The 27633-nt window shown below is 36.4% G+C and overlaps 1 protein-coding gene across 1 annotated transcript in view; it reads right to left on the bottom strand.

The window, feature by feature from the left end:
* The window catches only part of LOC131940660 (transient receptor potential cation channel subfamily M member 1), a 37734-nt gene extending 10315 nt beyond the window's left edge, over nucleotides 1-27419 (bottom strand). Inside the window, exons 1-21 of the mRNA XM_059299378.1 lie at nucleotides 27153-27419; nucleotides 18601-18814; nucleotides 18216-18305; nucleotides 11086-11313; nucleotides 8774-8853; nucleotides 8280-8511; nucleotides 7928-8084; nucleotides 7578-7702; nucleotides 7247-7418; nucleotides 6866-7049; nucleotides 6466-6589; nucleotides 5979-6054; nucleotides 5653-5753; nucleotides 5396-5530; nucleotides 4908-4958; nucleotides 4515-4646; nucleotides 1494-1664; nucleotides 1290-1387; nucleotides 949-1177; nucleotides 621-776; nucleotides 24-254 (exon numbers count right to left, since the gene is read on the bottom strand). Coding sequence (XP_059155361.1) covers nucleotides 24-254; nucleotides 621-776; nucleotides 949-1177; nucleotides 1290-1387; nucleotides 1494-1664; nucleotides 4515-4646; nucleotides 4908-4958; nucleotides 5396-5530; nucleotides 5653-5753; nucleotides 5979-6054; nucleotides 6466-6589; nucleotides 6866-7049; nucleotides 7247-7418; nucleotides 7578-7702; nucleotides 7928-8084; nucleotides 8280-8511; nucleotides 8774-8853; nucleotides 11086-11313; nucleotides 18216-18281 — 2748 coding nt within the window. The 5' untranslated portion in view covers nucleotides 18282-18305; nucleotides 18601-18814; nucleotides 27153-27419. The remainder of the gene's footprint in view (nucleotides 1-23; nucleotides 255-620; nucleotides 777-948; nucleotides 1178-1289; nucleotides 1388-1493; nucleotides 1665-4514; nucleotides 4647-4907; nucleotides 4959-5395; nucleotides 5531-5652; nucleotides 5754-5978; nucleotides 6055-6465; nucleotides 6590-6865; nucleotides 7050-7246; nucleotides 7419-7577; nucleotides 7703-7927; nucleotides 8085-8279; nucleotides 8512-8773; nucleotides 8854-11085; nucleotides 11314-18215; nucleotides 18306-18600; nucleotides 18815-27152) is intronic.
* Nucleotides 27420-27633: the final 214 nt, after the last annotated feature.

Genomic DNA, 27633 nt, shown 5'->3' with positions numbered 1-27633 from the left:
CTAGCCCACCCACCCTTACTTACAGCATTTGACCAGAATTTTGTAATGGGAGCATTGTAGAACTCATAGACCTTCTTCCCCATCCTGAGTGGACTTTTCTTCTTGTGGAAGGGGTTGTGTGAAAACATGCTGGAGTCCAATGTCATATTGTTGTCTTCAGTGTATACAGGTGTTCCATTTTCTTTGGCAGGAATTTGTGTGTTGTTGGAAGAAATGGGTTCTGTGGGATCCTCATTACAGTTCCCATCCTCAGCCTAAAAAAAAAATCAATATTCATTTTATTTTTAAGTTTTTTTATTTATCTTTAGTTACAGTTCTCACTTTCAGCTTAATGGATCAATATTTATTTTATTTCTACATTTTTTTTTTATTAAATTAATTTTTTTATTACAATTCTTTTTCTAGGTCTAATAAAATTATTTTTTTTAACTTGCACAAGATTTAAGCTTTAAAGAGAATATTTTAAAAAAAACAAATAGTTTTTAGCTTGTTTTCATTTTCCTCATTGCAAATTTACTTCCAAATAAAGTATGTATAAACTGCATGGAAATTACAAAGACCACTGCATAAAGCTTTGTGAAATGTATTAATAAAATCTGTTTTATGGGCAAGTTAATCACCTGGTCCTCTTCACTGAAAGAAACATCAGCCACACTGGCAGCATCCTCCAGCTCGTCCAGATGTTCTTCCATTGTCTGTGGCATCAGCTGGAGCTCTTCCTTTGATTTAAAGTCCAACACAAAAAGATAGGGCGGGAAGATTATACCCAGAATCACCTGTAAATAAATACACAAGAATATTTTACATGAACTAAACAATGAAGTATAGAGTTTTAAAATACTTCTTTCATGATACCCGTTCATAAGTTATGTAGCAATACTCGATGTTAATTGACTGTTACGATTTTTATTTTATTTTTGTTCTGTATAAAAATTGTAGCAATCCTACCTTGAGTGTTGAGTTTTTTCTCATGCGGAGACCTCCTATCCACAGATCGTTGAGCAGCATCTGACAACAGGTATGTGCAATGAACTTTCTATGATTTGCCATCACAGCAAGGCTCAGACATGTCTGTTCACTGAAGTTCTTCAGCTCATAGGTCAGCAGCTGCTGTGTGTAGTCATCATCAATCTTGTAGCAATGGCCCAGCAACTCCAAGGCCAGGCCTAGAAATTCACTGTGGATAACAATATTTGTAACTCTAAACATACATGTGTTTAAATTTACTTTGTTGGCAGTTGTATATCAGAAACTAAAATCCAACTAAAATATTAAAAAAAGAAACTTACTCTGCATAGTGTTGGAACTCTTCAGTCAATTCTATTTCTAAATCATCTTGTTCAGCTTCATGAGCCATTGCTGCATACAGTTTACCAGCTATCAAAGCCTGCAGGGATGGGATATTAGAAATATTTTCTTTCATTGTACTAACTTACTTAGTAAACAAACAAGATTTGAATACAAAATATTCTTGAGATGGAAAAGTTACATACCTTAGCTAGAGCCTCCTCCCCATGCTGCCACATGAAGAGAGCCATTTTTTGTCTCTTCATGAGGACAGCCCAGATCATGAGATCATGGAATGGATATGGGAACAGTTCTTCTGCTTGCTTGGTGTTGAGGATGTGAGGTACTTTTGTCACTATGTTACTGACTGAAGTCCCCTAGGAGAACAGTACCATACATAAATAACAGAATATAACTGTAGATTGTATATTTATATAATAAAAACTCATTGATAAATATGACATTGATTAAGAAATTTGGAACTGATTTTTTAAGTATTGGTTTGGTTATTTTACTACTTATTATAAAAAAAATTAATTATCAATTTGAGAAGCTTTAAAATTGTTAAGTTTCAAAGTAAGAGAAATTTTTGTAATTTTACGTTAAAAAAGAAATTTAAATAACAGACAGACAAATATACTTGTGAAAATATATATTAAACATTCAAATAAAATGAAACAAACACTTAAGTGCAGAGAAAAAACTTTTAAATATGTTATTTCAAGCCAACTTAAATAATCAATTAAAGTGTTGCCACCCAATCCCCCCCCTCTTTCAAATTGCTCTCCCTTGTCCTTAAGATATTTTTACTTGACTTCCTAACTGTAACATTTTTGTGTAAATCAGACAAAAACAAACAGTGAAAGTCATTTAAACACTAAAGCATTTAAATTCCATCTGGTATATAACTCTGGTGCACACAAAAAAAAGCTGATGTGCTATTTAAAATAATTTTGAAAATCTTTTTTGAAAAAACAAAATTAGTCGTAGAATTTTAAAAAGTTATAATTTATGTTCCTGATGATTCCCAAAATTCATTTCTTTATAAACTCCAACAATTATTACTAGATCTTAAGTGGGCAATATCTCAACCTATATTTATTAAAAGTTGAAATTACTAGTTCAAGTTACTCATTATAAATTACACTAATAGTTTTGACTTGTAACAACATTTACTTTGAGAAATTTGTAACAGGGTGAAAACAGTATATAAACTATTATTTATTATTAGCTATATATTTTCTGTATATTTCAAAATTGAAAAATTTTGGCAAGTATGTATAAAGCCTTAATAAATGCAACACAATGCTTTGACTGTAGTTTGAAAGTTTAATGCTAATGTAATAAATAAATAAGAATAAAGGCAAATGAGTATATGGAAATAGCCATTAAATAGTGTCTTCCTTTTTATCAAAGCTGTATTTTTGCATATTTTGTTTCTAATTACAATATGAGCTTTCTATATATCTTTCCCTAAGGCTACACAAGTGCAGTATAACACCATAAACTGTACAAATTCATAAATACATTGGAATTTTAAACAACAAAATAGAAACAAGATATAACATTTTTTAAAGAAACACATTTTTATGAATTTTTGTTATCATGGATTTTTATTAATAGCTTTTATTTTTAAGATTCAAAAGTATTCTTTAAAAATAGTTTTAAATGAAAAACAGGCAGGAAATTAGTTACAACTTTTAGCTTTCAATGTTGTACAGAGATATAAATATTTGGCCAATTTTTAAATGTATATTCATACCATGATTCTAAATAAAAGATTATTTTATTCTTCAGCCAATCCACTAATCATCTGTATTTAGAAAAAAATACAAAAAATAACAGATGTAACAAGAAAACTGAAATACCTAGAAGCATTTTTTTTTGTTATGGGCAATCAATAAAATATATCCCCTACAACTTAAGTTAGCTTCTGTTATTTTTGCGAAAATGTAATCACTATAGATAAGCTAAGAATTTTTAAAAATCTCATCAGATTTTAAAGAGTTGGCTAATGAAGGAATAAAAAAATAATCCAAAATCAAAGCAATCTTGTCTTTCTGAGAAAAGTCAGGAAAAAGTTATTTTTAATGGCTATTTTTGCTTTCAGGTACGGCGCATCAATGAAGCTTACATTCCTTTTAAATCCTAATGCAATAATAACTGAAAAATTAATATGAATCTGTTAGGTTTTTTTGGGTTAAAAATTGTTTATATAAAGTAAATACAACAAGTTTTCAACACGCAAGACTGACTTCATCATTCGGAGTGAAAAATACCACACAAGAAGAAGTAATCAATCTAAAAGAGAAACCTACATGCAATAACTACGTGTTGCGAGAAAAAGAGAAATAAAGAAAAGCTGAAATATCTAAAACTTATTTTAATCAATCAATTTGAAATGGCTAACATATATTAAAAAGCAAATAAGAATGTGGTAAAAACATCAGCTAAACAAAAATCTCAATTTAATTATTTTTAAAATTAGCTAAGAAAAGTTTACTAGATGTTTCAGTTATTCAACAAAGATTCTGTAGATCTAATTTTTTTTCTCTCCTTCAACCATGACTGAATGTTACATATATCTTAAGTTTTCTTAACAACAGATTTTTGTGTCTGATATACATCATATGAAATTGTTTGTAATTTTAAAGAATAGAAAATAGGACACTAAAATGTGCAGCACTGAGTTTAAGAAATTCAAAAAAACATTTAAATCAGTGTTATAAATGAAAAACGTTTTTAAAAATCACACGATATAAAATTAAGTTTAGACCTGAAGTCTCAATTAGAAAGTAAAAAAAAAGTATAGGACTGTGTGGCCAAGTGGTAGAGCATATGTCTGCCAATGTGAAATGATCTCAGATTGGAGGATATTCTAAGGTCCACACAAATGATGGAGGAAAAGGTAAATAACCATTGTGCTACTATCATCTCTACATGTCACCAAATGAACTCTACTTCATCTGCCTTCTGTAGTACTTTACTTATAATAAAATAAAAACAACAAAATAGAATTCTCATCCGAATTCAAAAAGTTTTTAATTTGTCTTATTATTGTATTTGTATTGTAAAATGTGATGAAGAATTAAGATGTAAACATCGTCTCCAGGTTCTAAATCTGTATATATCGTGTCTCTAACATTTATAGACTGCAATTATTTTTAAATTATCAAGATCTAAAACTAAATTTTGCTAATCTAAATAATAAACACAAGTTAACTTACTATATGTTTCAAGGCTTGATATTTTTGTCTGAATTGTTTACGACAATATGATGACCTAAAGCCTCCACTCATAAGCAGCTGTAACACCAAGCCTATATCAGGCAGTGTATAGCGGTAGTTGAATGGAATATGCTGGGAAAAAATACATACAGGCATAACATACATATTTCTTCAAAAAACAAATTTGATTTTAAAATTCTCAATATATTGAAAATTTGCAACATAAATACTTAATATTTTATTTTAAGGCTGTTGTTAGATTTTGGGGTATGGATTTTGTTTTAAAATGCTAGAGATAGTTGGGTTGAGAGTTGAGTGAACCCTCATATTTTTGTCATCAAGTGTGGTATAAACATGGGTACAGTTATCAGCAAATTATAGTTTTTGACCAACCTTTTTAACGTCAGCAATCAAATAGCGAAGAGAATTGGACGGACATTGGCGCTGTAAAGTATCAAAAAAGAATACATCAGAAAGACTATATAAAAAAATCAAACACATTTTTTTAATTGTTAATATTGAACCGTCAATTGTGAAGGGTTCTGGTTCTTATAAGTCAAAAACCAAAATGAGTTTTAAAAATATGTAGAATCTAGAGTGAATTGCTGATATTCTTTACTAAGCTAAACAAAATTTTTATTAACATTCCAAATAACACTATGATTTGATCAATTGTTCCATACATCAAATGAGCATATATACATCATGATAGACTTAGTTAACTGTGTTCTACATTGTAGTTTTTTATATGCCATTCTAAAATTCATTTCTATGTATAGAAATCAGCATTATCTCATTATTCTGAGTTCAACATTTGTTTACAGTGTAAAAATGTTAGTATGAATTAAATAAAACATAAGTTTAATCAAAATGTTACTGACAGCGTTATAAAGGTCTTCAAGCCTGGGTATAGTGAGGAAAGTGTGCATGCTGACTCCATTCTCTAACAAAAGCTTCACAAAATCCACCCGGTCATTGATCAGTGCATCCATCATGGCTACCTCCAGTGCTCCTTCCTACAAAAACAAAAAATAATTCTGCCATTTTAAGAACTGAAATTGTCTCAAGTAAAATCAAAATAAACATTTGGCCATATAAATGTCAATTGAAATAATCAGAGGACTAAATGAATACTTACTGGCCACTCTTGCCCATAGACAAATATATGACTTCTTGCTATATCCACTCTATCCCAGGTCAAAGCTAGATTCAACTGGTCCACAGCACTGGCAGTTGTGCCTGAAAAGGGGAGGAAGTTTTTTAAGTTATCAAAAAAATATATAACTATTCTTTACTAAACAATAACATTTTATAAACTATTTAAAAATAGTGTACTTTATTACACCACATTTACACAAGATGTCTAGAAAAAAGTTAATGTTATATAAAAACAGTTTTTACATGGAACATGTATACTTACAACATGTATACATGTCGCAAATGTAATCGAGTGTTATAACTAACCTTTGAGAAGGGCAGTGAGAATAGCTAAATCGATATCTTTGCTATCTTCCCTGTCACCCATTCTGAACACAGTTATCTAAACAAGTGAAGAAAAGAACAATAATTGGAATTCAAAATGACTGAAAAACTGTAAGTAGGATAAGTAATATTAAAGTGGATCATTTTAGATTAGGGATGAACCATACATGTCACGCTTATATCACTATAGTTGATCATAAAATATTACATTTCAGCTCTCAAAGTTGTAGTAATTTTTTTAAACGGGAAATTAGATTTGTTAATTCATTTTTAATTGTGACACCCCCCCACCCCCCACACACACCACCACCAAACCTCAGAGTATTACAACATTTATGGACAATCCCTAATGTTGTCTACTACAATGACAATTTTTGAGAAACATCTAATTTCTTCTGAGCTGCCGATATTCAAAGATAAGGCCAATATTTTAAAAATATTCCATTAAACTTGTATAACTGTTTCATACCAATTCTTTTTTCTTGACACACAGCATCAGCTCAATAAAAAGTTTCTCTGCCTGTTCTTGTGAGTACATGAAAGTTCTTTGAATTGTCAGGGTTAGTTGGTCTCTAAGTGATTCAGGCATGGTGCTAAGAAGAAGGGTAAACACATTTTTGTTTTAAAAACAGATTATTGGCATAGCACAAGCAGAACATATTCTTATACTGAGAATAAAAATTGTCAGCTGAAGTATAAAAAAAATATATATGAAGGCTGCAATCAGTTGTATAGCTCTAGTATATGACAAACAGAACATTTCATATGGCAGTTAACTGCACCATCAATGATGACTGTATATCCACATATTAATTTGGCCTGGTAAAACCCTGCTACTATAATGTAAATCACCATGAAAAAGAACCTACCCATCATCCATGGTGTATTTGTGAGTGAAAGCTAATAGATCAGCAGCCCTGCCACTCCCATCACATACAACCACAGGTACAGGGGGAGTGTCTGTGACATACTCCAGCACAGAGCGGATTGTGTTGGCGCCACCTTCTAGAACTACACAGATCACTGGCACACCATGACCACGGAAGTCATTGCCTAGATTTTTTTTAAAAAGAAAAACGTAAATAAAAATTATTTTTTTTTAAATTTTCTTTGTAAGTATAAATTAAAAAACTGGTTTCTCTTAAATAATGATTAAATACAGCTAAGCCTTTTAACTTTAAATGGAATACCTAAGTTTTAACAAGTAACCCAGAAATCGAATTAAAAATACATTTTAATTTACAACTTACCTATACGAATTTTCTGTTGAGCAATATACTTTTCAAACTTTTTCCGGAAAAGAATTTCCCCACCATATTTTCCAACAGTGCCATTGTCTACTAATACAAAGTAGGAATGATTGCTGTTGAGAACTGAGGAATTTGTTTTGGCGGATGAAACACAGTGGTAAGGGACGACTTTCTGAAAATACAAATATATTACTAAATCAACATATTGTCAATTAAGATTTCCTATAACTTTCAATTAAAAATAAGTTTTCATATACATAAATCAACATTAAAAGTGCAGAGTGTTAAATACAGACAAAAAGTTAGTACAAATTAAGAACAAACTACTAACATCTTTCCCAACCAGTGCTTCTTTGTTTTCAACTATTCCCCATGGTGTGATACCAATAGCCACTACTTTGTTGCGAGCCTTAGTTGTGCGATCACTAATTGCATCGCCAACATGCTTTGTAACACCTGTCAAAAATTAACAATTTATGAAGTTATATTCCAAATCATACTCTGATAAATATAAACCTATATCAAAAGGATTTTGAAATTAAACATTTGTATAATATTAGTTAAAATAAATAAAACAATCTGTTTAGCATTAGTTAATCATAATTGCTTCATTCCATGAAGTAATTGTAGCAGACTTTAAAGATTACATTTAACTAACTACACCGTATCAAATGTAAAGACCTGTATTTGTGCCATTGGTGACAATCCATGCTCCAGTTGTTCTAGCTGCTTTAAGTAAACCTTTTCTAAAAACCCTCTTCAGCTTGGGTTGGAGGTCAAAGTTCAAAATTCCCCCATGTACTGTTATAAGAAGCTTGGGAAGATCTAGACCCCAGTGCTGTTGAGATTTGGGATTAATTTTTAAAAAAAATTTTTTTTAATGCGTTCAATTAATATTTCTTTTAAAAAACATTTGTCTTTGAACTTTTTATTTAAGTTCAGCTTTTAAGTTTACAATATTAAAAATCAAACAGGTTACTATGAACTATACTGATATTGGGTTTTATCTTTAGGAAAAAGCTCTGAACTTTACCTTCAACAGTAAAGCCAGGACATTCTCTTGTCTTGTATCCAGGCTACTTAGCCGAATGTATTGAGCCTTGCTTGGGTGGGGTCCACCTTGAAATTCAATAGTTCCAAAAGCATCAGTTGTGTGTTGTTCTGTGTGTCTGAAAGGATGCCACTTCTCTTCATTGCCATGATGTGGATCAGCCCTACGGGCTCCATTTTGTAAATGCCAGTTTTCATTTCGGCCGCAAGCACATCTGTGAGCAAAGTTCATCAGATAAAGAGTTGATGGGTGAAATAATTGCCGTTTATGAAGTAAACAGTTTTCCTAGGCAATGGGAAAAAGTGGGCTTAAACTAAACAAACGTTACATTAAAAACATCAAGACTACTAACATCATTTTTTTTAAATACTGAGTAATTGTATCTCTATTCAAGTTTTATTAATGTAAACAAAAGCAAAATCTAAACAATGGAGTGGGTTAGCAGGCAATTAAAATATGTAGATGGGTCCCTGTACCTATAGGGATCACGAAGACTTGGAATAAATTTGATACATTCACGCCTTTGGAAAGTTTTCTCTATCCACGATCTCTGACTCTGAAATGAGAAAACGTTACACAGCTTTAAGAAAATGTTACACACAGCTTTAAGAAAATGTTACACACAGCTTTAAGAAAATGTTACACAGCTTTAAGAAAATATTACACAGCTTTAAGAAAATGTTACACAGCTTTAAGAAAATGTTACACAGCTTTAAGAAAATATTACACAGCTTTAAGAAAATGTTACACAGCTTTAAGAAAATGTTACACAGCTTTAAGAAAATATTACACAGCTTTAAGAAAATGTTACACAGCTTTAAGAAAATGTTACACACAGCTTTAAGAAAATGTTACACAGCTTTAAGAAAATGTTACACAGCTTTAAGAAAATGTTACACAGCTTTAAGAAAATGTTACACAGCTTTAAGAAAATGTTACACAGCTTTAAGAAAATATTACACAGCTTTAAGAAAATGTTACACAGCTTTAAGAAAATGTTACACACAGCTTTAAGAGAATGTTACACAGCTTTAAGAAAATGTTACACAGCTTTAAGAAAATATTACACACAGCTTTAAGAAAATATTACACAGCTTTAAGAAAACGTTACACAGCTTTAAGAAAATGTTACACACAGCTTTAAGAAAATGTTACACAGCTTTAAGAAAACGTTACACAGCTTTAAGAAAATGTTACACACAGCTTTAACTTGTGAGTAGTAAGTGTAACAAGACAGGTAGTGTTAGACACCAACAATAACTGTCCAAATAAATAATGTAAACTTCTTTACATGTAGAAACTTATTTTTTTATAAATAAAATACCAAAACGTTAAAATAAAGTTTCTTTAGATTTTCAGTGTTGATTGTTGTCTGTTTCTAATAGCATTGTTTTGTCTTACCAAAATATTTTGTACCTTTGTGTGTTGATTTTTACCTGCAAGATCTAAAGTTCCATTTCTGGTCATGTTTATAAATATAAATATTATAGAAAGGAGATAGGTTTCTTTGGATTCAGACAATATGTGTTTATGCACATCAGTCTAAAATATACTTCTGATTATTTTTTAATTAAAATACAATAGAGAAAAAAAAATTAAAAGATTTTAACTCAAAGTTTTTTCTGATGCAACATAGAAAAAATATATACATTTATATGCAACGTAATGAATTAATGTGAAAAAAAGAATGCATATAGGTATAATCGAATAATGCATGAGAAATACATAGAAGTTTGAGTATTCGATAGTACAGAAATTCACTATCACCAGAGTAATGTTTCATGCAGGTAAATGTTTGTAAAACCTGATAGAATACATTAGTTGAAGAGAAATATAATTCAGCCACCACCAACCAATAGCTACATATACAGATGTGTTTACCCACTGTAAACTCGGACTCCCAGTCATAGCAGTTTATCAGCATAGTCCTAGACAGTCCCTACAGGACTAACCTAAAACACTAGAGTGATCAGGGTACACAGACATTTACACACAAGTCAGCCACACAAGTGGCCTCCATACAATAGGTCTACTCATGCTCAGTGGGACAGATTTTAGTGATAGGAATCATTTGTTTTAGCTTCTCCCCTCTCTCCTGTATTGAGGACAGCACAGGGTCACAGACTGCTGGGATATGTGGGCTTAACTAATGACACTACAGGTTAGTTTATTAGGGTGAAACTAATTTATATATATATAAATACCATCACTATTTATAGATTACTGACTAACCTGTAGACACAAGACACTGATCAAATAAAATGTACAGCATTCAAAACAGGAAAGTTATAGAATCTAACCTTGGTTAAAATAAAAGTACAAGAAATTTATTGCTAGAGATTAGATACAATGGGTTATATGTTGTTAAACACTTAGGTCTGAAGTGAAGGTCATTCAAGTGTAAGTGATAAAAAAGAAAAAAAACATCCAGTGGCTACAAGTACAGGTTAATATTTAGGGAGTGTCCAATATTAATATCAAACAATGGCCTAAATTCTAAATACTTAGGGAGTGTCCAATATTAATATCAAACAATGGCCTAAATTCTAAGTCATAAGATGTTATCATACAGGTTAAAATTAGTATATGGATATAGCACTGTACTATTTCTCAACAGCCCCCACGTGGTTATTACATGTCATGCGGTATTTATAGACAGTTCAAGGTGGGTTAACTCAGGGAGACATTCGTTCACGTGGTGCTAGTCTGCCGTTGGTACAGATTAAGGTGTTAATTCCTGGCAGGTTAGAAGAGAACGGTCACGATACGGGAGAGCCGGAGAAATTACCACGTCTATGGTGAAGACTTTGGATGCCATGCTACTGCGTACGGCGGCTGGTGAACTGTGGGGCGAGCCCGGTGGTCTGTGGCCATGGGTCACTCCGTTCCTTTCCCGTCTGCGCCAGTCAAAGCGGGATACCGGGCAGTCGGGGCTGCTGCCGGCCGAGCAGGTGACGGGTGTCTTGGTGTGGTCACCATTGAGTAACTTGGGGCTGCTGGCGCTTGGTGAATTGGGCTGAGATGTGGAGAAATGTGTCGTAATTAAGGCGGTAGTGAGCAGGATGTCATTCACCACTGGCTGTAACTTCACACACTATAAGTTTATGCAGCAAGCCAAAAATAAAATGGCCCACACTAATAGCCAGTGTATCAAGCCAAAACATGAATAGTTAAAAATCAAAAGTTAAATGTTTATGATTTTATTTTTATAAAATGCAACTAATATCCATGCTCCATAATACATTTGCGATAGAATAAAACACGTTAAATAAATATGTTAAATTAGTGCACATAAAAAATCTACTGCAAATATTTTTTAAAAATGTTAAAATGATTTTAGTAAAGAAATATATATTGTTAAAAAAATCAAAATTGAACCGTCTGAAGCGTACTTTAACATAGGCTACATTTAATTTAAATCGTAACGAAGTTTCGACTTTCATTCATTCGAGTCAAACAGCCGGATATGTGCGGCACCAATAGAACTGCACGTGGTTTACTCGGTCAATGAACCAAAATTTCACTCCACCCTCCGGTGACCTACAAATGAACAGGAAGACGACAGGTCGGCTGGCGATTGTGAGGAGCCTTAGACACAACAATCAATGCCCCCAAAACACAAACACTCAACAGAAGAGTGCTGCTCAGATCTCGATCAAACTGGTTTCAGCTCAATGTTAGTATTTGACCGCTATTTTTGGATTATACTCGGGACGAAAGATTTTTTTTCACGTAAAAGTGCATAGCGGGTTTTTATTTTAATTTTAGTTCTATTCTTACAAGGTGTGAATATATTTTAAGACTCCAAGAAAAAAAAAACCTAATAGGCCTACACTGTACAGTGAAAAAAAAATACTAAACAGCGAATATACCTAAAAGCACGTACTTAGGGGCCGTTCATAAATGACGTCACACTCGTAGGGGGGAGGGGGTCCGTAATTTTGTGACGGTGTAATGAGGGGAGGGGAGGAGGGGGGAGGGTTCAGATGGTGTGACCAGAGTTTCTTCCAGGCATCTCTTCGGGGGGGCAAAGCCCCCCCGAAAAAATTTTACCGCCCCCCCGAACGAAATGAAATTTATATAATTTATATAGAAAATATATACTTTTAACAGTGTCCGCCCCCCGAAGAAAGTTTACCGCCCCCCCGAAGATTTCAAGTGCCCCCCCGGAGAAAAAAGTCTGGAAGAAACACTGGGTGTGACGTCATACTTTTACATTATAAAAAAGCAATGTTAGAAATAGAATTTTAGCCGTTATTTCAAGTTTTAGAAAACGGTTTTAATAAATTGCAATAGGAATTTATCAAAATACTCTATGTTGACAGAGTTCTGACAAGATTTGGGAAAAATATCAATACTTTAAGAAAAATTCAACAGCTATTTTGAGGGGGGGGTGGGGTGTTGGCTGAGGTGTGACGTCATTTTGGGGGGGGGGGGTCTGGCTTTTTGTGACGACGTATGAAGGAGGGGAGGGGGGAGGTAAAAATCGTCCAAAACAAAGTGTGACGTCATTTATGGATGATCACTAAGCAGTGTTTCTTCCAGACTTTTTTCTCCGGGGGGGGGGGGGGGGCGGGCACTTGAAATTTTCGGGGAGGGGCGGTAGACTTTCTTCGGGGGGGGGGGGGGGGACGACACACACTGTTAAACGTATATATTTTCTATATAAATTATACAAATTTCATTTCGTTCGGGGGGGGGGGGGGGGGGGGGGCGGTAAAAAAATTTACCCCCCCCCCCCCCCCCCCCCCCCCGAAGAGATGCCTGGAAGAAACTCTGTCACTAAGTAAAATGGAAAAAACACTACTGGCTATTAGTTATTATTAACAACGCCACTTTGAGGAATTCCTTATTATATTGTTATAATAGGTACCTTTACTATAACCTGGGCGGGACAAGAAGGAGGTCTCATTCCACTTAAGCCAAGGTATCGAGAAAAGATTAAATCAAAATAATCGTCGGCGAACTTCATAATTAATGAGGACCTATGAATTATGCGGTCAATTAATTGAGTCATCAGATGGCGAGTACAGATTATCCAAAGAAAACTTCGGGTTGGGAAAAACGTAATGACCTCCCCTGCTAATTAAATCTAGACGCCTTCCATCACTGAAGTGCAGCAACATCCAGATGGTTACATACATGACAAACACCAACCCGTTGTATCACAATTTGGGGTCTTAGAACAAAACCCGACTTGACCAAATACGAAGGAATACAACTATCGTCTTGTTGCATATGCAGTAAGCAAGCCTTAGCACGCGTGCATTGAAATGCATTTAAAATGCTATAATATACAGTGACTATGAAGAGACGGATTGTCCCTTAGAGGTACCTGTTTGATTCATGCCGCTAAGTAAACATCGCGTGGTTGCTGAACACTGGTTTATGGTGCATCGTATCGATTGAGATCCAAGCTTGAGATTCAACGCTTTTATCGATACACTTTCAAGATGTAATAAAAAAATCAGCATGACCAGTATTTAACTAGCTCACACAAACACACAGCGAATTAAAGAAGTATGTGTACACTCGCGTACACAAACACACACACACAAAGAATTAAACAAAGAAGTATATGTACACTCGCGTACACAAACACACACACACAAAGAATTAAAGAAGTATGTGTACACTCGCGTACACACACACAACGAATTAAAGAAGTATGTGTACAGTGTACACTCGCGCACAGAAACACACACAAAGAAATAAACACTGTAGTACATGTGCACTCGCGTACGCACACAAATAAACAAAGATGGTGTGTACACTTGTATACACAAACACACACAAAGAAATAAACAAGGGAAAGCGTGTTCACGAAAAAGAGCTCTGTTGTGTTGCAACAGAGACATTATATAAGACAGGATAAAGTGGGTGAAAGTGAATGAGTCGGTGTGCTGATAGTGTAAGGCTTGGTAAATAATGGTCTGAGCGGTGGGCCTAAAACATAAGTATTAAACCACTTAACTCTGTATTTACACACAACCATGTGTGTATATGTGTATGTATACGTATATTACTATGTTATTTCAGTAAACATCAAGCATCGTAAGATTTACCCGAGTTTGGATAATATCCCCTCCACCATTAACCTAACCCCCCACCCCCTCCACAAAAAAATCGATCACTCGGAAAAGTTTAGAATAAGCATATTCCTCCCAATAATATCATAACCCAAACCCTGACCATAGCGTTAACATTACCTTACGGTTAGGTTTAGTGTTAGTAGGCCTATATAAGGTTTAGGGTATGAGACGGTGTGGTTGGGCAGGAGAACGTATGATTGCTGAAAGTCCCGAGTTCAAACCCCGGCCAGACTACGCTCGTTAGCTGGGGACAAATCCCCATCTAGGAGAGTAAACTCCAAAGGGAGAATGGATCGGAGAAGTGGGGGGGGGGGGGGGGGAGAAGTGGGGGGGGGGGAGGAATTGACAGGGGGCCAATGTCCTACTCCCGAAGTCCCTAGCTGTAACGCCAAACCATTACCAAAAAGTTGAGTCACAGTATGAACAGCCACTCACGTTGAAAACAACTAAGAATACCAGACATTAACCGGAGTTTATTACCAAGCCTTTGTGGACACGATATGCTGCAGTTATGCTTGTAGCGCTACCCGGCTTTGTTGTTCTAAGCAGACAGTGTTAACTTCATTTACTCAGTCAAGTGTGGCCTAGGCCTAGCTTAGCGTATAGCCCATATACTTCTGTAGTTTTTGCTCATGTAATTATGACACTAACGTTGATTGGGTTAAGAATGTGTTCAGGCAAAATCAGGCTTATTTACCGTACGTTCATTTTTTACTCACTCGAAAACGGAGTATGGAGGCAGTATTGTAATCGTGCAAAATATCAAAATCGAGATTTTCAAAAATCTCGACGTTTTACAACCCCCCCCCCCCCTCCGAGTCGGAAAAACTTTGCAATTTTGTCTGTACGTCTGTGTCTGTGTGAGTGTGTGTGTCTGTCTGTGAACACATTAACTTAAGACAGGTTTATATTTATCAGTCTTAAGAAAAAAGGAAATCCAGTAGCCCGGTCTTTGCGTCTTCCAACAGCCTTGTGTGTAAGGGGCGGGGTGGGCTATATATAACATGCAAGGTCAGCGTAAAATAATTTCTTTGAAAAGTGTGACGTGCGTCATTTTATTGAAGATATATTTTGATAACATCACCCCACCCATACAGTGTACACCTGCTGTGAACATTGGGTCGAAATTTCGTGAAACCAGCGGTCCTCAAGTCGTGTATTTAGCCGTCCTTAAGCCGTCTGTTTAGTCAAACACGGAACGTGTCTAGTCCACTGTAGCTCGTGTTGATGGTGCTTCACAATTTTTTTTACTTCAAATCCATGCTTTGATCATTTAAACAATTATAGACATTGTATTACTGAATAAAAAAGTATATGTAAAAAATATTATACTTTTTTAGATTACAGCCTGCTAGAATTTTTGTCAACGAGCGTGATCTAGAAACGAGAAATGTCTGAATCACATCATGACTATGGGTGGGGGTGGGGAAGGCGGGTGTTATGTCCCTCTCTAGAAAATGCGAAAGCTTTTTTTTTTATTCCCACGTTTTCTTTAACTTGCTTTCGTCTCTGTTTTTCCAATCAAATCTTGCGATCGAAATTTCTGGCACTTCCCAGTTAGCTAGCGCGCTGAAATTTTCAGGGAAGCTTTGTTTTGGATGACAATAGAATATTCAATTGTTATTATTACTAAATTGATCCATGGAAACATTTTATTGAGCATTTTAGAGCGCTATATAATTGTAGTAAAAACATGGGGGAAAAGGGACATAACCCAGTAACAGCCACGCGATGTTTACTTAGCGGCTTTGATGAAAACAAGGTTCGGTACTCTCCCTCTTTGCTTACTGAGTAGTGTTCACGCGGTGTTTGTGTACAAACAACCGTAACAACTGGTGGCCAGTATGGGGGAGACGATATGGTCGAGTGGTTGGGCACACGATTGCTATCCCACTCGACACGGGTTCAAATCTATGTGTTCTAGTCAGTAACGTATTCACGCGACGTGTTTTTTACGAGTTTCTTTTTACGAGTTGTCTTCGTTTACCCAAAAAAAAGTGAAAAGATAAAATCGATAGCAAGATTTTAATGCAAACAAACAGACAAAGACTAAAAAGTGATTTTCTTACAGTTTCTAATACTGTTGACTCTCTACAAGCTCCCTAATAAAAGTCAATAGTATTATCTAATCAATAGTAATATAACTTTTACTTCGGCGCCCCACGTTTTTCATCGCTTATAGTAGAGTGATCGCTTGCATTAATGTGATGTATAGCATTTATTTTCTACTTTTTAGTTCAATCAGAAAACGTGGGTTTTTTTTAAACTTTTTTAATGATTATTATTTTTTTTAAACCTACGAAACATATGCCAATACCTTATACTACAAAATAGATCCGAAAACGTGAGAACCGCCAAGACAAGTCTTCAGGCGGAACGTTTTCCCCCATAAACAAATGTCCCCACATCCGTAATGGCTTTACCGAGGTCGGTAAATGGGCCAGACGAACACGCGAGGAGACCATTCAAATCAATGGAGACAAACCAACCTCAAGCCGTAACTGGTGCGTGAAGTGTTGGGGGGGACCAACAACATGGCTGAAGGCTGTCAACAACTACACACGCACGGTGCCGCACTACACCCATTCGGTGCGCTAAAGCGAGGTTCAACAACAGGTGTCTTTGTAGAAACGTTGGACTTGAAAACATAACACCAAGTGCTGGATCAAAAATTGTAATATTAACTGCGTCTTGACAGGTACAAGGTCAAATTTAATTTCAAATTTTTTTTTCCGACTACATTGGTTCAGCAAGTTTACGATATTAGTTCTTTCCTAGATCATAGGATATTAGTTCTTTCCTAGATCATAGGATATTAGTTCTTTCCTAGATCATAGGATATTAGTTCTTTCCTAGATCATAGGATATTAGTTCTTTCCTAGATCATAGGATATTAGTTCTTTCCTAGATCATAGGATATTAGTTCTTTCCAAGATCAAGCGTCTATGTGAATATGTGTATTATGAACGTGTGTGTGTGGGGGGGGGGAGAGAGTGACGACAGGAGGTCTGACAATGTAATACATCTCATTAATCCATAATTAAACGATATTTTAAATTATAATCAGGTCATATATCTGCCACTAGCATCTGTCTCTGCTCTCTGAATCTACTAATATCGTCAACTTTCATTCATTGCCGCAAGTTTAAGCCATTTTCACTGTCAACCACAAAAGTCATTTTCACTCTTTTAACAAAAATATAGCTATTTTTAACACTCTGTCAAGCACAAAACTAAGCCATTTCAGCTGCTGTCTACCATATTTTGCAGGAAACACGTAAAATAGAAGGAAAAAACAACAGTTTCGGCTATATTTCTAGGAAAAAACAACAGTTTCGGCTATATTTCTTGTCTACGTATTCTCTTGTTCAGATTACAAAAACTACAAAAGACCTGAATTTTTAGTGTGTACACTCTAGACTAGAGAGAGTCACCTGATTAGTGGCCAGCCCTACGACAATCAATTACACGGTGGCTTGACAAATTGTATGACACAATGTGGGTTAATAACTGGGCCTCTGCGTGTCTAATATCTGGGTGGTAAACCACAATCTAAGTGCTAGATATCTTAAAATGTTATGTTGGCCATCCTACATCAGAGTCGCTTTCATGCATCTTTTCTCTACCATATGGAAAATAAGCCTGATCCCTCCTCCACCCCCCCTCAAATTTTGTCCGCCCCTTTTGAAAACTTTTAAGTGCCTCTTTCCCCCCACCCCTCCGGGAAAATAAAATTCTGAAACAAACACTGTACATCGCTAGCCTTGGGAAGTAGTACCCATTTATAGAAGGGTGAGGGTGAAAATGTATCAGAATATGTACTCACCACCTGCCGTGAGAGAGAATGCGATGATGTGCCTTTATTTTGGCTCAATATCAGTGAGGCCGCCATCCCACCGGCTACAGTACACCATCGCTACAAAATGTAAACATACAATCAATACAGGTCAACTATGACATTTTTTTTTGTTGTGGTGTGGGGGTGGACATCGGGAAGGATGAGGGGGGAGCAAAATCCTATTTAATGCAGTTGCACTTAATACTAGTAGGCCTACAAGGACGTTTCAGAATTCTATATTTAAGTGTGCAGAAAACAGTTTGTATAATGAATATCTATATCTAGTAACGTATTGATTAAGGTGACAAACTAGTCAGCGCGTCAGATTGCGGGTCAATACACAACTGAACTGTAAATAAGCCTGTATACTTACATTGGGCCTTCAGGTAAAACTCCAAGGTAAACGGGACAACTGCCAATATTACAGGTATGACCATCCCTAAAGTTCCAGGATCTTATTCAACGGTCAAGAGACGAGAGAGGGGAAAAAATCCGCGATTCACAAGATGCATACGCCCCTGTGTCACCCGCTAGACGAGATAATAGAACTTAAGTCTACGCCCCTGGGCAATGTTCCACATTCAGCTCTGTAGAGAAGAGAAATAAAAAATGCATGAAAATATACAAGGTTTTTAAATTACACGGGTAAAATAATTGAAAATTTGAAGTACATGATTTTATTTATTATCTAAGCATATTGTCACTAGGATTTTAAAACACGCTACAGTATTAGGAGCTACAAACAATGAAATGTGTATCTCAAGTGCTGAGTGAAGTAACCAGAGCATCTCTTTAGAGCATGTATCGTATAAAAACTCCACGCTGTGTGACGTAGCTATCACGTGCTTCAGTTCCTGTTTATCACCCAGTAGTAATACTGACAAAAGCGCAATGACGTAAATACACCACGTGATTTGAATTTTATTTTATTACCATGGCGTATATTAGTTTAAAATCTGCAATGGCATCATATTTTAGTTTTTGTAAATAAAACTAAATTACCGTAACTTGAATGTGCCTGATGGTCTTATCTGTAAACAATGGGTTTGTTAGGGATGTCCCTATATTACTTTATTTATTAGGTTGGCGGTGATAAAGGAAAATATTTTATAGCTTTACCTATAGCTTTTATTGGTGGTTTACAAGCAAAATTTACTTACACTCATATGTAGTAAAAAGAAAGGGGCGTGGGAAAATAGGCAGTCAATAAGGGGTAGGTGAAAATGTGGGAAAATAGGCAGTCAAGAAGGGGTAGGTGAAAATGTGGGAAAATACCCCACTATAGATCCCAACACAACGACACAGTAAACAAATTATGACGCGTCAAGAGAAAAAAGGGGCGGGAGTGAAAAATACCCCACAATAGATTCCAGCACAAAACGACAAAATCAACAAATTCTGATGGCGGTGTCGCAGTTGGCAGCTACAGCGTCCACAAGCTGCTGGGCAGCCTGACAACACAATACAGTGGCTCTCTTACACAACCACTGTAACTAGTCAATAAATAGTCGCGATATAAATAGGGGACAGCTGAGCTAGGTGTAAGGAATTGGGTCCATTGTTTGATCTGGTGTAAGCCTATTTCACGCGTGAATGGGCATAGTATCAACTCGTCAAGGCATTCGCCATTCAGACTTCAACCAGGCAGTAGTTTTGTCACCCAAACCATTGAACACTGAATTATAGCATTGATGTCCATGCCGTACACACTTCTTACACATTATACAACATGTTCCCAAACCTTTTTGGTGGTGACCCCTTTTATAAAACGCCAAGTAACCCGTGACACCAGGGGGTTGCGACACACAGAAAGTGAACCTGTGCATTAAAAATACGGTACATTTCGCCATTCATACTTTTATTTTCGTTATCCAAACCACTACACACAGAATGGTAGCACTGGTGTCCATAACCAGTACAGTTTACACATTATACTGTATTGGTTATTGTTAATACAATGCATTTCTCACGAGTATGTGTAGAGAGCCGATGTCACGTTACTAAAGAGAAAAATACTTTTTGATAACAAAACTATCAGAATTACAAATATGGGTTGTGTATTAATAATAGTAAGTAAACAATACTAATAAAGACTATATATAGAAAACCAACAAAGAGTAGAAAGGGAAGACAACGATCTAAATAGCAGGTGATTTTTTTTCTACTGATCAATAATTTAAAATTCTCAGATCCTGACAGTGCTCTATAAGAAATATTAAATTTCAACTGTGTAAGTTAAAGGAGTATCCATGGGTCTACAGACAATGTGGATTTCAGTCTCATTGTGGATGGTTAAAACCAGTACACCAAACAAGTACAACCATTACACGTTTGGCACATGTACAAGACTCCATCAAACAAGTACAACCATAACACGTTTGGCACATGTACAAGACTCCATCAAACAAGTACAACCATTACACACGCGATCTTTAGTTTTCTGATAACATTTTTGTAATGAGAATAACCTCCTTGTCTCCGTGTCACGTTCGACAAACGATCTATCCCATTCCAGCCCCTGCATATAATACGATTTTTCTGCTATGATTGTGGTCTCTAAGAACATGATGCCATCGATTTTAACTCCACGAGTGAGCAGAAACTCGAAAAGATAAAACAAGAGCAAGTAACATGGTGCAGCAGTCATAATGTTCACATACACAACACTTCGATTAAAATACGTTATAATCAACAGTATAGCATTTAATACAATCGTCAAGCAACATAAACAGTACAGCTATCTGTCATAATTCATTCTACAGTTTAAACTAACCGAGAAAATAAATACAGCAGGGCAAAACAAAATTGTAAAAAAAAAATCAGAAGGAAAGATGCTCAAATCTTGCTTTAGTCACTGTACCAAAACCCTAGATGGGTGTTTTAATTTGCGCCTAGTGGACCAGCCAGCTTTACTGGTCTTACTCCGGGCTGGGTGGACACAGGGACGTCATAGAGAAACAGTACCGTGTGTGTAATCGTGTGCGTGGTAATATTATGTTAACTTTCTCAAGCTGTTTCTCTGTACGTGTACATGTGTAACAACAGCCGGTCATTGTTGGGCATTCTGTTTACAAATTTCATCGATTGATCCATAAATGATGCCACAAAATTCGGACTTATTTTAACACACCTCACCTTGACAAAACCACGTGATACACAAGTGTCACGCCCATCAGATCACCATATATTTCAGACTAAAAGAAGCAACTCTTTTGTTACTGTAATTGTCGTTGCTGTATACATTAAATATGGCGCAGCACTTTTATTTCAAGGTGGGAAACATTTTAGAAGGCATATATATCTCAATAAACGTTGGACCTATAATTATAAACGTTATAAATGGGTCATAAATGATTGTTTAAAATTTTCTTAACCGCACTCCGGATAATATATTTTTACATGGGCACTGCAAAGGCTGTCTGATCAACAAGCTAATAAATAAATGAGATTTTTAAAAGGCATTGGTTGTATATGGAGAAGACGTAATAATTTTACAGGGGGTGGGGGGGGGTGGGGGGGGGCTCCTAATTGGTATTCACATGTTTATAAGACGCATCAATGACATTTTATAAATATTTGAAACTACCTTTTAAAACAATAGGGCTCTGATAAGTTGTGGGGACCGAATTATGCTTGGCCCATAGTCTTATTATTATGTCAATCCTTTAATAACCCCCTTTCAACTCCGTCAAAAATGCGACTGTATCAAACATAAATCGCATTAATTTATTTTTCTCTTATTACCTAGCCGTTATGAAGACAAATAACCACGTAAAATTTATTTAAGAAAGCGAATAACAGCGTCAGTTAGGCACAAGTCAGGCAGGCACACCGTAAAGCTCACCAATAATGGTTCGGGTATTGGATGTGTACCGAAAGTGTCCGTGAAGTGAAATTAAAGCATTTAACGAGATCTCCGCATGTCCCGGAACATTTCTTACATTCAATAGTCCGTCGAATACATTCGCCTCTTTATTTTTTTGTCTAAACAAAACAGAAATGCTTTACAACTGTTTAAGAAAAATATCGATTTTTTTCAACAGACAATTTTTTTCCAAACGCAAAAAGCGGATTTCGGTTTTAAAATAGAAAGGAGAAACGTTAATTTAACGATAAAGTTCTGTGTAAACAATCATATGGGGTAGTAATGTCCACACGTTTTTCCACAATTGAAAAATTAATTCCTTATGAAAAAAATAACTCTGAAAAAAGTATCGTCCCATTAAGAAATAGTATATTAACTATCATTTGCTCTAATGAATCCGACCTATACTGATATACAAATATAAATGTTGCATATTCACCTGATACCCTGGTAAAAGAATCGACGGAACAGTTAGATTGTGTGATTTGATTATCCAGTCAATAACCAACACAACAAAAATCAAAACAAAACGTAACAACCAGTCAGCTAGGACTTGTGTAATACACAGTCTCACGATAATAAAATGAAATAATTCCTGTTAAATATGAAAATGGGACACGGCCAGTGACGTCAGTTGAGAATATAGCTCTACGTGTAAACAAATTATTTGTGTGCCTTAACATTGAGTGAAGGTTGAATAGGCACAAGGACTTGTGTTAGCTGTGACGGTATAATACTCCCTAGAGACTTAGCTAACGTTGGTTGTTTGTAAACATTTTAAATGTACTCATCCATTGTACAATCATGTAGATCTACATATCTCTCGGATACTAGAAACATTTTTAAGTCAGTACATAAAGCAGACGTACTGCAGATTTCAAACTATGTTAAGGTAGTAAATAGCTATGGTATACAGACAAGTGGAGTGCCATTTGGTAAACAGCTCTATTTTCTACCACACTGTAACTGATAGTATCCGTGATACTTAGAGCGTTGGTATTTGACGCATTACAGTATTAGCTGGCGACTTAATGAAGTTATATTTATTTGCCGTGACCAAAACGAAGGGAAATAACTTACTTCATAAAGTACGTTCTCACAATGGTTGAACTGTACACAGCAAAGGAAACCACATATAATTTTAACAATGCAGATTATAACGTTTAAAATACCAGCACATATTTAAGATTCAAGACTATCTCAGAGGTCATCATTGATCAACTTCACTTACTAGAGGGTGGGGGGGGGGGGGGGGGGGGGTAAAGGGAGATTCACATTAAACGGTTTTTATCCAAGCACAATCGCAGTCTATTAAGTAGGCCAATGGTTACTTTACTCAAGCGAAAAGGAATAAATTATAAACTTATTGAAACAATTTTATTTGATTTAATGACTATACACTCAGCAGAGCTTAAGGGAAGAGAGTAAAATACATTGTGACATTACTGCGAGGGGGAGGGGGGGGGGCTGACTTTTGTGACAACACTGTATGAATGATGGGTGGAGGGAGGCCTTTTTACGGCCTAAAATTCAAGAGCGGTGGAAGGGAATACTCCCAAGCAAACAAATACTTCGCGTCAATTTTGGTGGACACGTATACATAATTTAATTAGTTATCAATAAAGTATTAGGTTACTATGCAGGTTGACGGGAGAGACTATTTAGAGTTTTTTTTTTTAATTCTTTTTCTTCGGTAGGGGGTGTGGGTGGGGGAAGCAGCAACCAAATGTGGGAAAGTTGCGATTAGGAGATGGCTGTGACATCATTTTCAGGACGGCCATAAACGACGTCGTTCACTTTGTGGAATTTAGTGACGATGTGTGACGAGGGGGGGGGGGGGGACATGTGTGACGAGGGGTAACATGTGTGAAGAGGGGGACTATGTGACGAGGTGGGGCGATGGGTGACGAGGGGGATTATGTGTGACGAGGGGAGGCGATGTGTGACGAGGGGGACTATGTGTGACGAGGGGGGCGATGTGTGACGAGGAGGGGGGCGATGTGTGACGAGGGGGGCGATGTGTGACGAGGGGGGCGATGTGTGACGAGGGGGACTATGTGTGACGAGGGGAGGCGATGTGTGACGAGGGGGACTATGTGTGACGAGGGAGATTATGTGTGACGAGGGGGGCGATGTGTGACGAGGGGGATTATGTGTGACGAGGGGGGCGATGTGTGACGAGGGGGACTATGTGTGACGAGGGGGATTATGTGTGACGAGGGGAGGCGATGTGTGACGAGGGGGATTATGTGTGACGAGGGGAGGCGATGTGTGACGAGGGGGATTATGTGTGACGAGGGGGGCGATGTGTGACGAGGGGGACTATGTGTGACGAGGGGGGCGATGTGTGACGAGGGGGACTATGTGTGACGAGGGGGGCGATGTGTGACGAGGGGAGGCGATGTGTGACGAGGGGGATTATGTGTGACGAGGGGAGGCGATGTGTGACGAGGGGGACTATGTAGACGAGGGGAGGCGATGTGTGACGAGGGGAGGCGATGTGTGACGAGGGGGACTATGTGTGACGAGGGGAGGCGATGTGTGACGAGGGGGACTATGTGTGACGAGGGGAGGCGATGTGTGACGAGGAGGACTATGTGTGACGAGGGGAGGCGATGTGTGACGAGGGGGACTATGTGTGACGAGGGGAGGCGATGTGTGACGAGGGGGACTATGTGTGACGAGGGGAGGCGATGTGTGACGAGGGGGATTATGTGTGACGAGGGGAGGCGATGTGTGACGAGGGGGACTATGTGTGACGAGGGGAGGCGATGTGTGACGAGGGGGACTATGTGTGACGAGGGGAGGCGATGTGTGACGAGGGGGACTATGTGTGATGAGGGGAGGCGATGTGTGACGAGGGGGACTATGTGTGACGAGGGGGACTATGTGTGACGAGGAGGGGGGCGATGTGTGATGAGGGAGGGGGACTATGTGTGACGAGGGGAGGCGATGTGTGATGAGGAGGGGGGGGGGGGGCGATGTGTGACTGTACAACAATGAAGTTTCAACTTTAAAAAAAGAAGAAGAAAGTAACCTGAAAATGTCCATGCTTTTTTTTTTATACATTTTAAACATTGTAATAATAAATGTCAAAGAAGAATGCAAGTTTTCAGCTGTGTTGTCAAAATAAATACTAATGCATATCATGTTATTCAGAGCACTTAATAAACAGAAGGTGGGATGCTTTCAAAAGGTTAACAACTTAGAGCAATGAGATTTCTAAAAGATTACTAGCCAATCACCTGATTTAAGCCGCATTTTTACTCAAAATATTTTAAAATAATAGTGAGTTACAAAGCCTGTTGTGTGACATGCATTAAAAAACACTCTTTGGTTGTTCCCCTTTACTGACTTAGTTATAGCCTATATTATTACATATCTAGTCAAGTATAACAAATCACTAATCTATAGCTTACTTTACTACAGGGCTTGTAGTCTACACTAAAAAGTATTTAGGATTTAATTCTAGACCTTGTCAATTAGAAAAAATTAAAACAGTAATTGACCAATTTGATTTTTTTTAAATAGCAAATAAAATTATCAAAATAAGTGAGGAAAAAAACCTCATAAAGTAGATGAATTTTGTTGGTGGAAGGAAGCTTAATGGTAGTAAGTACATGGCACAAGGTAAAGCTGCTAATCACTTGTCACTCTCCGCTAAAGATCTAGAATCTACTTCACTGTCTGCACACATTTCAGAAAATAATATTAAAAGGGTCTAAATGTATTCTAATTTTGATGGTCACTGCTAATGCTAAAGCACTCATTAGGCCTAATCACTCACGCTACTTAAATTTTTCAATTTAGTAAGACATAGATTCTGACTAAACAATTTATTTAAAAAATAATCATTCATAGTAAGTAGGTGTATTTGTTATACCAGTGTCTGATATTGGCACAATAATATAACAGTCTTCTTTAAAAAAGGTAATTAAATAAACAATACACATATTATGTCAATGCTAACAGTATCAACCAACAGTGGCCGACAGTAGTAATGGGTCATCCATAAATGACGTCACTCTTTTTTTGACGATTTTTACCCCCCCCCCTCCCCTCTGTCACACATTATCACAAAAAGCCAGACCCCCCCCCCCCCCTAAAATGATGTCACACCTCAGCCTACAACCCCCCTCAAAATTGCAGTTGAATTTTTTTTTAACATCTATATTTTTCCCAAATCTTGTCTGAACTCTGTCAACATAGAGTATTTTAATCAATGCCTATTATAATTCATTAAAACAGTTTTCTAAAACTCGAAATAATGTCTAAAATTCGTTTTCTATCATTGCTTTTTTATAATGCAAAAGTGTGACGTCTCACCATCTGACCCCACCCCTCCCCCTCATCACACACCGTCACAAAATTACGGACCCCCCTCCCCCCTACGAGTGTGACGTCATTTATGGACGACCCCTAACACTAACAGTAACACTAACCCTATTACTAGTTTTACAATAATCCTAACCCTAATTTCTAACCATAAAACTAAACTTGAGATAATACTAATAGTAGGCCTATAGGTTATAGATCTAGATCTAGAATGTAGATCTAGTAGCTAATAACAATCAAACACATTTTTGGAAGAGTCTATTATGATTATGAGTTATGAGACATCCGTACTACTATACATACACCCTTTTATGATGAATTACTAGTCAGAATTAGGCCCCTATCTGCTTTTTTTATCTCTTGGTCAAACAACTAGATCTAGAATCTAGATCTAGACTCCAGTTGAGTATATAGGATTTCTAGATCAGTTTCTTTCAGGCCAGGCATATCTTCCCCTTCCCCCTCCTCTCCCAGAGGAAAAATGTCTGAAAGAAACCCTGATCTAAAATTCTAAATGGACATTCTAGACCAGAAGAGACTGTGAACAGTGAACACAACAGTGATAGAAATTAGAAATAGAGTCAGATAGAGTAGACTGTACATGAGTAATGAGTAGTGAGTAATAGAGATCTAGAATATTAGAATGATTTAGAATAATCATAGATTTCTAGAATCTAGATCTAGATAGACTTTCTAGATCTCTCTAAAAAGCTCTCTGAGCCTACCTTATTTGAACACTTGAAATTTCAATTTGCTACTTTGTTACACTTTGTAGTTTCAGTAGTCCCGTCGACTGCTGTCGTTACTCGTTTGTGAAGAAGGCCTGATTTAAAATTATTTTTAAATTGCTTCAAATTCATAATTCAGTCAAATATGAATATACAAAGTGAATGTTAATATACTATTGCATAAATATTCCTTGATCTAGCCGTAATCAATCCTTATTTAATATTATTAAGAGGCATTAAAGCTCACAATCATACAGTTCTTTAGTCTAGCTAGAGTCTAGATCTAGCATACTAGACTAACTAAACTATCATCTGATCATGTTCTGATTTTTCATGCGAGGCCAATGTATTTGTTTTACTTTGTCTTCAAAGTAAGAAAGTTCTCAATGTTAAAAACGTTGTTATTGCCCCTTTTCGCTTTGACTGATTTTATTTTATAAATTATTAAAATTACTGTAGGTTATATTTATCTAGTCAG

This window comes from Physella acuta, unplaced genomic scaffold, assembly GCF_028476545.2.
Source record: "Physella acuta isolate Inbredline_101_S28 unplaced genomic scaffold, ASM2847654v3 ptg000325l, whole genome shotgun sequence".
Lineage (NCBI taxonomy): Eukaryota > Metazoa > Mollusca > Gastropoda > Physidae > Physella > Physella acuta.
The sequence above is the reverse complement of the archived record's forward strand: the minus strand, read 5'-3'. Positions and strand labels throughout refer to the sequence as shown.